The sequence below is a fragment of the Poecile atricapillus genome, chromosome 26 (assembly GCF_030490865.1).
Source record: "Poecile atricapillus isolate bPoeAtr1 chromosome 26, bPoeAtr1.hap1, whole genome shotgun sequence".
In the NCBI taxonomy this organism is placed as follows: domain Eukaryota; kingdom Metazoa; phylum Chordata; class Aves; order Passeriformes; family Paridae; genus Poecile; species Poecile atricapillus.
This window is the reverse complement of record NC_081274.1, coordinates 623,042-634,531: the sequence shown is the minus strand read 5'-3', so window position 1 is coordinate 634,531 and position 11,490 is coordinate 623,042. Positions and strand designations below refer to the sequence as shown.

At 58.6% G+C, this 11,490-nt stretch overlaps 1 protein-coding gene across 1 annotated transcript; it reads left to right on the top strand.

The window, feature by feature from the left end:
- The first annotated feature begins 2,684 nt into the window (after nucleotides 1-2,684).
- On the top strand, nucleotides 2,685-9,705 carry LOC131588568 (HLA class II histocompatibility antigen, DM alpha chain-like). The gene is made up of 7 exons (XM_058857517.1): nucleotides 2,685-2,875; nucleotides 4,638-4,904; nucleotides 7,297-7,460; nucleotides 7,845-7,938; nucleotides 7,993-8,154; nucleotides 9,186-9,385; nucleotides 9,482-9,705. The coding sequence occupies exons 1-6, from the start codon at nucleotides 2,812-2,814 to the stop codon at nucleotides 9,338-9,340; spliced, it is 906 nt and encodes a 301-aa protein (XP_058713500.1). The 5' UTR covers nucleotides 2,685-2,811; the 3' UTR covers nucleotides 9,341-9,385; nucleotides 9,482-9,705.
- Nucleotides 9,706-11,490: the final 1,785 nt, after the last annotated feature.

The window sequence follows — 11,490 nt, the reverse complement described above, 5'->3', positions numbered from 1 at the left end:
TGGAGGTTGGGGGTGGGGGGGGAAAGGCGGCGGGAACACGGAAAAGCCGCGGAGAAGGAGGAGAGCGGGGGGGGGGGTCCCTCTTTCAGAGCCTCACCGGACCCGCCGAACGCGGCGCGATCCGCTCGATACAACCCTCGCCGAGTCGCTGCGAGCCGGCGGCGGCCGCGGGCGGGCGGAGCGAGGCGAGGAGCCGCGGTCGGAGCGGCGGATGACGGCGGATATCGGCGGGAGCTCAGCGGCCGCGCTCCATCTTGGCTCGCTGAGGGAAGCGGGGGGGGGGGGGGGCGGGAGGGAGGGAGGCGGTGGAAGAAGCCGGGCGTAGGCGGCCCCCTCGCCGCCGGTGGCCGCAGGCAGGGGTCGCTGCGGAGGCCGGGGAGGGTCCGGGGAGGGTCCCGGAGCCCTCCGGGACGGCGGAGGCGGGGGATGGAGCCGGGTTGGGGCCGCCCCCCGTGCGCGCCGGGCCCGACCCGCTCTGTCCCTTCGTCCCCGCGAAATGGCGCCGCTCGGCCTGCCCCCGCCCGCCCTTATATAGACGCGAGCCGCCTCGCCATTGGTCCCGCCGAGAGCTGACGTCACCCAACCGCCCCGCCCCGCCCCACCGCGGCCTCATTGGGCGGAGGCACTACCGGAGAGCGGCTCCGATTGGCCGAGCGAGGTGTCAGTCACAGGGCCGGCTCCCCGCCCCTCCCGGCCTTCCGCCCAGCGCCTCACCCGACGCGCGCGGCCATCTCGGAGCTGATTGGCTGGAGACTGCGAGCGCCGCGCGCTGATTGGCTGGCGGGTCACGCGGGGGGCGGGCTCAGCCGCCGATTGGCGACTGCGCCCGGGGGGGGCTAAGGAGGAAGAAGGGGCCGGCAGGCGCCATCTTGAATGGCGGCGGCGGCCGCGGCCGGACAATGAGCGCGGCCGCTCGAAGCCGGACCCGCCGCTTCCTCCGCCGCTTCTCGGCCGCAGCGAGCCCCGGGGCCGCTTCCCGGCCGGGCCTCACCCCCCTCGCGGCGCTCGCCCAGGCCTCAAGCCGCCATTAAACCCCCCATCCCCCCCCACCCCCCGAGCAGCCACGCACCGCTTCGCCCCCGCGGTGCCCACGGGCGCCCGGGAGGCTCCAACCTTTCCCTGAGCACTCGCTGGGGGCGACAACCCCCACGGACACACCGCTACAACCCCGCTAAAGACCCGAAACGCCGCTGCTCCCCCCATCTCCCCCCCCAATCCCGGGGATCCCCGAACCCCCTCCCTCCCCACGGGCGAATCCTCTCCCCCGCCACCCTTTCCATGAACCCCCCGAGCCGCCATTCCACGCTCGGAGAGAGGGGTCGCGTCCTTGCCAACCTCCCCCCCCCCCCTCCCCCGCTGCACGGGCTTGCAGGACACGGGTGGCTCCGTGTGGCGTCCGCTTCCCTTCCCCTCCCCCGCTCCCCCCCGAATTCCCCCGGTTTATCAGCCGCCACCACCGTGACACAGCACTTGGGGCCGCGCCCGCCGCCGCCCCCGCGCGAACACCCAAACATGGCGCTTTTCACCCCAAACCGCCGCCCCCGCCGCGCGCACAAAGCCGCCCCGCCCCGCTGTCAATCACCGCCATCCTCGCTTCTCATTGGTCGCCTCCCCCTAAAAGGGGCGGGACGGAGAGTGATTGACGGCTGTGCGCCGTCACGTGATCTCTCCCCCCCCGCCTCCGCCGTGCTGTTGTGTGGGGGGGGCAGGGCGAGGCCGCCGCCCCCCCCCCCCCTTCAAGTCACTCACCTGAGGCGTCCCCGCTTTGAGTCGCGACCCCCGGGCTCGGTCTCGCTTCATCCGCCCCCTCTCCGCTCCCCCCAAATCCTCCCGCCCCAAAAAGCCCCGGCTTGGGGGTAAAAAAGATAAAAAAAACCATCCCGGGGCAGAAAAAGGGAGCCACGCGCTACGTCACCCGCGCGGTGATTGGCTGCTGGGTGTCACGTGACTCCCCCGCGGCTCCCACGGGTCCCCATTCATGGCCCCCCCACTTTCCCCGCGCCTCCCGTGGCGGGAAAGGCTCCGCGGGGTCCTAGCGCCGCGCGCATGCGCAGTGAGGGCGCGCTGCAGCGTGGGGTGGGGGGGGGAGCACCCACGGGGGTCCGTGATGGGGTGGGGGTGGGGGGCACCCACGGTGGGATTTGGGGGAGTGGATCCCAAAAATTTCCCGGGGTGTCCCCTTGGGGGTCCGCGATATTCCTGGGGTGTCCCCTGGGGGTGCCAGGATGGGTGGGGGGGCACCCACGGGGGTCCGTGCAGGGGTGGGGGTGGGGGTCACCCACGGTGGGATTTGGGTGGGGGGATCCCAAAAATTTCCCGGGGTGTCCCCGTGGGGGGTCCGCGACATTCCCGGGACGCCCCCATGCCACCCCCGGTGACGTCAGAACTGTCACGCGTGTCCCCCTAATTAATTCCACGCCGCTCATTAACCCCCGTGACGTCACCAGCGGTATCCCCATCATTTTGGGGGTCCCCACGCGTGACCAGAGGGGTGTCCCCGACCCCACGTGACCCCTTTGGGGGGGTGTGGGGGTCTCGGGGACCCCCCTCCCCCCACGCTCCGTGTCCCCACATCGCTCTGTCACCGCCACCGCGCCGCGCTCGGGGTTCCTCTACCTGGCAACCGATGACGTAACGAGCGCGGAGCGCTCCCATTGGCTGGCGCTGGGTCGGGGACACGGGTGGGGCTAGCGGAGCCCCCCGGGGGGACACCGGGGATACGGAGGGGACATCGGGGACACGGAGGGGACACCGGAGATACGGAGGGGACACCGGGGATACGGAGGGGACACCGGGGATACGGAGGGGACAATGGGTGTCCTCGTGGCCTCGCTGGCCTGGGCGGTTTTTGTCGCTGTCGCCGTCGGTGACCCCGGTAGGAAGTGGCGGAGGGGAGAGGGAGGGAGAGGGGACACGCGGTGTGGTCTCACTTCGGTGTTTGTCCCTCCCCTGGCCCCTCTCCCTGTCCCCTCCCTCTCCCTTCCCTCCTTGTCCCCTCTCCTCTTTCTCCATTCCCATTTCCCTCTCCCCATTCCCGCTCCCCTTTCCCTCTCCCTCCCTCACCTCCCCTTCCCTCTCCCCTTCTCTCTCCTCCATTCCCATTTCCCTCTCCCCTTCTCTCTCCTCCACTCCCATTTCCCTCTCCCCTTCTCTCTCCTCCATTCCCATTTCCCTCTCCCCTTCTCTCTCCTCCATTCCCATTTCCCTCTCCCCTTCTCTCTCCTCCATTCCCATTTCCCTCTCTCCCTTCCCTCTCCCTTCCTTACTCCCCTCTCCTCCTTCCCTCTCCCTTCCTCATCCCCCGTCCTTCTCCCTTCTCCATTTCCCCTTTCCTTCTTCCCCTCACCTCATCCCCTTCCCTCTCCCCGTCCCTTTCCGTCTCTCCCTTCCTTATTCCCCTTTCTCTCTCCATCTTCCTCTTCCCTCTCCCCGTCCCCTCCTCTCTCCCTTCCCTCTCCTCATCCCTCTCCCCTTCCCTTTCTCCATTCCCTCTCCCTCCTCCATTCCCATTCCCTCTCCCCCTCTCCCTCTCCCTTCTCCCTCCTTCATTTTCATCCCCATTTCCCTCTCCCCCTCCCCTCTCCCTTCTCCCTTCTCCTCCATCCCCATTTCCCTCTCCCCCTCTCCCTCTCTCCCTTCTCCCTCCTCCATTCCCATTTCCTTCTCCCCCTCCTCTCCCCTCTCTCCTCTCCCTCCTCCATTCCCATTCCCCTCTCCCCCTCCCTCTCCCTTCTCCCTCCTTCATTCCCATTTCCCTCTCTCCCCTCCCTCCTCCATCCCCATTTCCATCTCTTCTCTCCCTCCTCCATTCCCATTCCCTCTCCCCTCTCCCCCTCCCCGTTTCCCTCTCCCTCTCTCCTCTCCCTCCTCCATTCTCATTTCCCTCTTCCCTCTCCCTCTCTCCCTTCTCCATTCCCTCTCCCTCCTCCATTCCCTCTCTCCCCTTCCCTCTCCCTTCTCCCTCCTCCATTCCCTCTCCCCTCTCCCTTCTTCCTCCTCCATCCCCATTTCCCTCTCTCCTCTCCCTCCTCCATTTCCATTTCCCTCTCCCTTTCCCTCTCTCCTCTCCCTCCTCCATTCCCCTCTCCCCTCTCCCTCCTCCATTCCCATTTCCCTCTCCCTTCTTCCTCCTCCATCCCCATTCCCCTCTCTCCTCTCCCTCCTCCATTCCCATTTCCCTCTCCCCTCTCCCTCTCTCCCTTCTCCATTCCCTCTCCCATTCTCTCTCCCTTCTCCCTCCTCCATTCCCATTTCCTCTCCCCTCTCCCCTCCCCCTTTCCCTCTCCCCTCTCCCCTCCCCTCCCCATTTCCCTCTCCCCTTCCCTCTCTCCTCTCCCTCCTCCATTCCCATTTCCCTCTCCCCCTCCCCGTTTCCCTCTCCCCTCTCCCCTCTCCCTCCTCCATTCCCATTTCCCTCTCCCCTCTCCCTCTCTCCCTTCTCCATTCCCTCTCTCCCATTCCCTCTCCCTTCTCCCTCCTCCATTCCCATTTCCCTCTCCCCTCTTCCCTCTCCCTTTCCCTCTCCCCTCTCCTCTCCTCCTCCTCATTTCCCTCTCCCCTTCCCTCTCTCCTCTTCCTCCTCCATTCCCATTTCCCTCTCCCCTCCCCATTTCCCTCTCCCCTCTCCCTCCCCCCAGCCCCCTCCCCTCTCCCCCCTCTCCTCTCCGAGGTCCTCACCTGCCAGCCCGACCCTCCCTCCGCCTCCCTCGCCATCTCCCTGGACGGCCTCGGCCTCTTCTGGTTCGATTTCCCCGGATCCCGCTGGAATTCCGGGATTCCCTCGCTGCCTCCCTGGCCCCGGGAGCTGGAAACGCCCCAGGAAATCCTCCCGGAATTCCAACTCTGCCAGGAAATCCTGGGAATTCTCAGCCGGCAGCTGCGGGGGCGCCTGCCCGAGGCCAGGGGTAGGAAATGGGGAAAAAAACGGGGGGAAATTTGGGATTAGGGGTGGGAAAATTGGGGGGAAATTTGGGATGGAGGGTGGGAAAAATGGGAAAAAATTGGGATGGAGGGGTGGGAAAATCGGGAATGGGGAGTTGGGAAAAAGCGGGAATGGAGGGTGGGAAAATCGGGAATGGGGCGTGGGAAAAATGGGGGAAATTTGGGATGGAGGGGTGGGAAAAATGGGGGGAAAAATCGGGATGGAGGGTGGGAAAAATGGGAAAATTTGGGTTGGAGGGGTGGGGAAAATCGGGAATGGAGGGTGGGAAAATCGGGAATGGGGAGGTGGGAAAATCGGGGATGGAGGGTGGGAAAAATGTGGGGAAAATCGGGAATGGAGGGTGGGAAAAATAGGGGAAATTTGGGATGGAGGGTGGGAAAAATGGGAAAATTTAGGATGGAGGGGTGGGAAAAATGGGGGGAAAATTTGGGATGGAGGGGTGAGAAAATCGGGAATGGAGGTGGGAAAAATGTGGGGAAAATCGGGAATGGAGGGTGGGGAAAATTTGGGATGGAGGGTGGGAAAAATGTGGGGAAAATCGGGATGGAGGGGTGGGAAAAATGGGAAAATTTGGGATGGAAAGTGGAAAAATGTGGGGAAAATCGGGAATGGAGGGGTGGGAAAAATGGGGGGGGAATTTGGGATGGAGGGTGGGAAAAATGGGAAAATTTGGGATGGAGGGGTGGGGAAAATGGGAAAACCGGGAATGGAGGGTGGGAAAAATGGGGGGAAAATCGGGAATGGAGGGTGGGAAAAATGGGGGGGAATTTGGGATAGAGGGTGGGAAAAATGGGAAAATTTGGGATGGAGGGGTGGGAAAAATCGGGAATGGAGGGTGGGAAAATTGGGAAAATTTGGGATGGAGGGTGGGAAAAATGGGGGGAAATTTGGGATTAGGGGTGGGAAAAATGGGGGGAAAAATCGGGATGGAGGGTGGGAAAAATGGGAAAATTTGGGATGGAAGGGTGGGAAAAATCGGGAATGGAGGGTGGGAAAAATGGGAAAATTTGGGATGGAGGGTGGGAAAAATGGGAATGGAGGTGGGAAAAATGGGAAAATTTGGGATGGAGGGTGGGAAAAATGTGGGGCAAATCGGGAATGGAGGGTGGGAAATGTGGGAAAAGTCGGGAATGATGAGGTGGAAATAGAGAAAAATTCGGGAATAAGAGGAGAAAAAACATGAAAAACTCGGGAATAAAGGGATGGAAACGGGGGAAAAATTGGGAATAAAGGGATGGAAATCACTGAAAACTCGGGAATAAAGGGAAGGAAACTGCGGGGGAAAGTCGGGAATAAAGGGATGGGAAAAGTCGGGAATAAAGGGATGAAAACCACTAAAAATTCGGGAATAAAGGGAAGAAAACGGCTAAAAAATCGGGAATAAAGGGATGGAAACAGCGAAAAATGTGGGAATGAAGGGATGGAAACGTCGAAAAACTCTGGAATAAAGGGAAGGAAACGGGGAAAAAATTTGGAATAATGGGATGGAAATCACTAAAAACTCGGGAATAAAGGGATGGGAAAACTCGGGAAATAAAGGATGAAAACCGCCCGAAATTCGGGAATAAAGGGATGGAAACAGGGATAAACTCTGGAATAAAGGGAAGGAAACGGGGAAAAAATTGGGAATAAAGGGAAGGAAACAGGGAAAAAATTTGGAATAAAGGGATGGAAAAAAAACTCGGGAATAAAGGGATGGAAACTGCGGGGAAAACTGGGGAATAAAGAGAAGGAAACCACCCGAAATTCGGGAATAAAGGAGTGGAAACCGCTGAAAACTTGGGAATAAAGGGATGGAAAAATTCGGGAATAAGGGGATGGAAACCACCCAAAATTCGGGAATAAAGGGATGGAAACAGCGAAAAATTCGGGAATGAAGGGAAGGAAATGGGGAAAAATTTGGAATAAAGGGAAGGAAACGGGGAAAAATTTGGGAATAAAGGGAAGGAAACGGGGAAAAAATTGGGGATAAAGGGATGGGAAATCTCGGGAATAAAGGGATGGAAACTGCGGGGAAAAGTCGGGAATGAAGGGATGGGAAAACTCGGGAATAAAGGGATGGAAAAACTGGGGAATGAAGGGAAGGAAACCACCCGAAATTCGGGAATAAAGGGAAAGAAACCGCTAAAAACTCGGGAATGAAGGGATGGGAAAACTCGGGAATAAGGGGATGGGAAAACTCGGGAATAAAGGGATGGGAAAAATCGGGAATAAAGGGAAGAAAACGGCTAAAAAATCGGGAATAAAGGGATGGAAACAGCGAAAAATTCGGGAATAAAGGGATGGAAACAGCGAAAAAATCGGGAATAAAGGGAAAGAAACAGGGAAAAACTCGGGAATAATGAAATTTCCAGGAATCCCGATGCTGTCGGTGTTCCCGGCGCTGCCTCCCGTGGCCGGAGAGCCCAACTCGCTGCTGTGTTTGGTTGAGAACATTTTCCCTCCCTCGCTGGACATCGGATGGAGCTCGGCGGGGACCGGGGACATTCCCGGGGACATTCCCGGGGAGATTCCCGGGGTTTCTGGGGTCAATCCCGGGGGGATTCCCGGGGACATTCCCGGGGACATTCCCGGGGTTTCTGGGGTCAATCCCGGGGGAATTCCCGGGGTCAATCCCGGGGGGGTTCCTGGGGTTTTTGGGGTCAATCCCGGGGGGATTCCCGGGGGGATTCCCGAGGCAATTCCCGGGGTCAATCCCAGGGTTTCTGGGGTCAATCCCGGGGTTTTTGGGGTCAATCCAGGGGAAATTCCCGGGGGGATTCCCGGGGTTTTTGGGGTCAATCCTGGGGATATTCCCGGGGTCAATCCCGAGGACATTCCCGGGGATGTTCCTGGGGTTTTTGGGGTCAATCCCGAGGACATTCCCGGGGAGATTCCCGGGGTTTCTGGGGTCAATCCCGAGGACATTCCCGGGGATGTTCCTGGGGTTTCTGGGGTCAATCCCGGGGTCAATTCCAGGGTCAATCCCGGGATTTTTGGGGTCAATCCCGGGGTCATTCCAGGGGTTTTTGGGGTCAATCCTGGGGTCATTCCAGGGGTTTTTGGGGTCACTCCCGGGGACATTCCCGGGGTCACCACCGGACCCTTCATTCCCGGTACCGATCTCGGCTTCTCCCGCCTGGCCCGGGCTCCGCTGCTGCCGCGGCCCGGGGAGGTTCTGGCCTGCGTGGTCACCGAGCACGGGGGGAACGGAAGCGTCGTGGAGTATTGGGGTGAGAATTGGGGTTTTTGGGATATTTTTGGGATTTTTTGGGAATTTTTTGGGATTTTTTGGGGGATTTTTTGGGGATTTTTTTGAGATTTTTAAAGTTTTTTTTTTAATTTTTTAGTGATTTTTTGGGATTTTTTGGGGATTTTTTGGAGGATTTTTTTTAAATTTTTGGGGGGATTTTTTTTATTTTTGGGGGATTTTTTGGAATTTTTAAAGTATTTTTTTGGAATTTTTTTGTGATTTTTGGGGATTTTTTTGAGGATTTTTGGGGATTTTTTGGGGTTTTTTTTAAAATTTTTTAGGGACTTTTGGGGGATTTTTTTTATTTTGGGGGATTTTTTGGGGGATTTTTTTTATTTTTTGGGGATTTTAAAAGTATTTTTGGGGGGATTTTTAAAGGTTTTTTAAAATTTTTTAGTGATTTTTCTGGGATTTTTTGAGGATTTTTTTTTATTTTTGTTTTTTTTAAAGTTTTTTTTTTATTTTTTGGATTTTTGGGGGGATTTTTTTTATTTTTAAGGTATTTCTTTGGAATTTTTTAGTTAATTTTTTGGGGATTTTTGGGGGATTTTTTTGTGAATTTTTGGGGGATTTTGGGGGGATTTTTTGGGATTTCTTGAGGATTTCTTGGGGATTTTGGGGGGTTTTCTGGGAATTTTTGGGGGGATTTTTTGGGATTTTTTGATGGTTTTGGGAGATTTTTGGGGGATTTTGGGGGATTTTTTATTTTTTTTTTATTTTTTTCCATTTTTGGCAGATTTTTGGGGGACTTTTTTGGGGATATTTTGGGATTTTTGAGGGATTTTTTGGGCATTTTTTGGGATTTCTTTTGAGGATTTTTAAAAGGATTTTTTTTTGATTTTTTAACGATTTTTGGATGATTTTCAGGTGATTTTTAGAGTTTTTTTTTTTTGTTCTTTGTGATATTTTTTTACTCTCTTTGCGGGATTTTTGGGGGATCATTCGGGGACATTTTTGGGGTATTTTTGGGGGATTTCAGGGATAATTTTGGTGTCGTTTCTGTGTCCGCAGTGGCTCCGGACACGTCCCTGGACGAGCAGCTGGGAATGGCTCTGGCCGGAGCCGCTCTGGCCCTGGGCTTGGTCCTGGCCCTGCTTGGGCTCGGCCTGGCCCTGCTGGCCCCGAGGAGCCGGCCCGGACCCGGGATAATCCCGACCTGGGCTTGAGCCCGGTTCTGGTCCCGGTTCTGGTCCTGAGCCCGGTTCTGGTCCCGGTTCCGGTCCCGGTTCTGGTCCTGAGCCCGGTTCTGGTCCCGGTTCCGGTCCCGGTTCTGGTCCCGGTTCTAATCCTGAGCCCGGTTCTGGTCCTGGCCCTGCTCGGGCTCAGCCTGGCCCTGCTGGCCCCGAGGAGCCGGGCTGGACCCGGGATAATCCCGACCTGGGCTTGAGCCCGGTTCTGGTCCCGGTTCCGGTCCCGGTTCTGATCCTGAGCCCGGTTCTGGTCCCGGTTCTGGTCCTGAGCCCGGTTCTGGTCCCGGTTCTGATCTTGAGCCCGGTTCCGGTCCCGGTTCTGGTCCCGGTTCTGGTCCTGAGTCCGGCTCTGATCCTGAGCCCGGTTCTGGTCCCGGTTCTGGTCCTGAGCCCGGTTCTGATCCTGACCCGGTTCTGGTCCTGAGCCCGGCTCTGAGCGCGGTTCTGGGCCCGGTTCTGGTCCTGAGCCCGGTTCTGAGCCCGGTTCTGGTCCCGGTCCTGATCCCTGTCCCGGTCCTGATCTTGGTCCCATTCCTGGTCCCGGTTCTGGTCCCGGTTCTGGTTCTGATCCCAATTCCAATCCTAATCCCAGTCCCGAATCTGATCCGAATCCTGGTCTCGGTCCTGGACCTGATCCCAATCCCGGTTCCGATCCCGATCCCAATCCCGGTTCCGATCCCAGTCCCGATTCCAGTCCCGGTTCCGATCCCAGTCCCGATCCCGGTTCCGATTCCAGTCCCGGTTCCGATCCCAGTCCCGGTCCCGGTTCCGATCCCGACTCGGATTCCGATCCCAGTCCCAGTCCCAATCCCTGTCCCGGTTCCGGTTCCGATCCCGATCCCAGTCCCGATCCTGATCCCGATCCCAGTCCCAGTCCCGGTCCTGGTCCCGGTCCCGATTCCGATCCCAATCCCGATCCCGGTTCCGATCCCAGTCCCGGTCCCGGTTCTGATCCCAGTCCCGGTCCCAGTCACGGCTCCGATCCCGGTTCCAATCCCAGTCCCGATCCCGATCCCAGTCCTGGTTCCGGTTCCGATCCCGATTCCAGTCCAGGTCCCGGTCCCAGTTCCGATCCCGATCCCGGTTCTGATCCCGGTCCCGGTTCCGATCCCGATCCCAGTCCCGATCCCGATCCAAGTCCCGGTCCCGGTTCCGATCCCAATCCCTGTCCCGGTTCCGATCCCGATCCCAGTCCCGATCCCGATCCAAGTCCCGGTCCCGGTTCCGATCCCAATCCCTGTCCCGGTTCCGGGTCCGATCCCGATGCCGGCTCCGATCCCGGTTCCAATCCCAGTCCCGATCCCGATCCCAGTCCTGGTTCCAGTTCCGATCCCGGTTCCGATCCCAGTCCCGATCCCGGTTCCGATCCCAGTTCCGATCCCGATCCCAGTCCCGGTTCCGGTTCCGGTTCGTGTTTCTGTTGCCGGGCTGAGCGGACCCGAGCGGGATTCGGGAATTTGGGAATCAATCCTCGCTTTTCCCGAATAAATCCAGCGCTACCGGCAGCCTCCGGCTCCTCCTTTGGCGCGGTTCTGGTTCCGCTTCTGATCCCGGTTTCAGGTTCTGATCCCGGTCCTGATCCCGGTCCCGATCCCGGTCCTGATCCCGGTTCTGGTTCTGATCCCGTCCCCAGTCCTGATCCTGATCCTGGTTTTACCCGGTCCTGGTTTTACCTAGCTCCTAATCCCGGTTCTGATCCCGATCCCGGTTCTGATCCCGTTCTGATCCCGGTTCTGGTTCTGATCCCGGTTTTAGTCCTGAGCCCGCTCCTGATCCCGGTCCCGGTTCTGATCCTGGTCCCGGTTCTGATCCTGATCCCAGTTTTATCCCGGTCCCGGTTTTATCCCAGTCCCGGTGTTATCCAGGTCCCAATCCCGGTTCTGATCTCGATTCTGATCCCGGTTCCGATCCTGTTCTGATCCCGGTTCTGATCCCGGTCCTGATCCCGATCCCAGTTTTATCCCGGTCCTGGTTTTATCCCGGTCCCGGTTTTATCCAGGTCCCAATCCCGGTCCTGATCCCGGTTCTGATCCTGATCCTGGTTTTATCCCGATCCCGATTCTGATCCCGATCCCGGGGTGGCTCCCAGTGCTCCCAGTAACGGCTCCCAGTTCATCCCAGTTCAT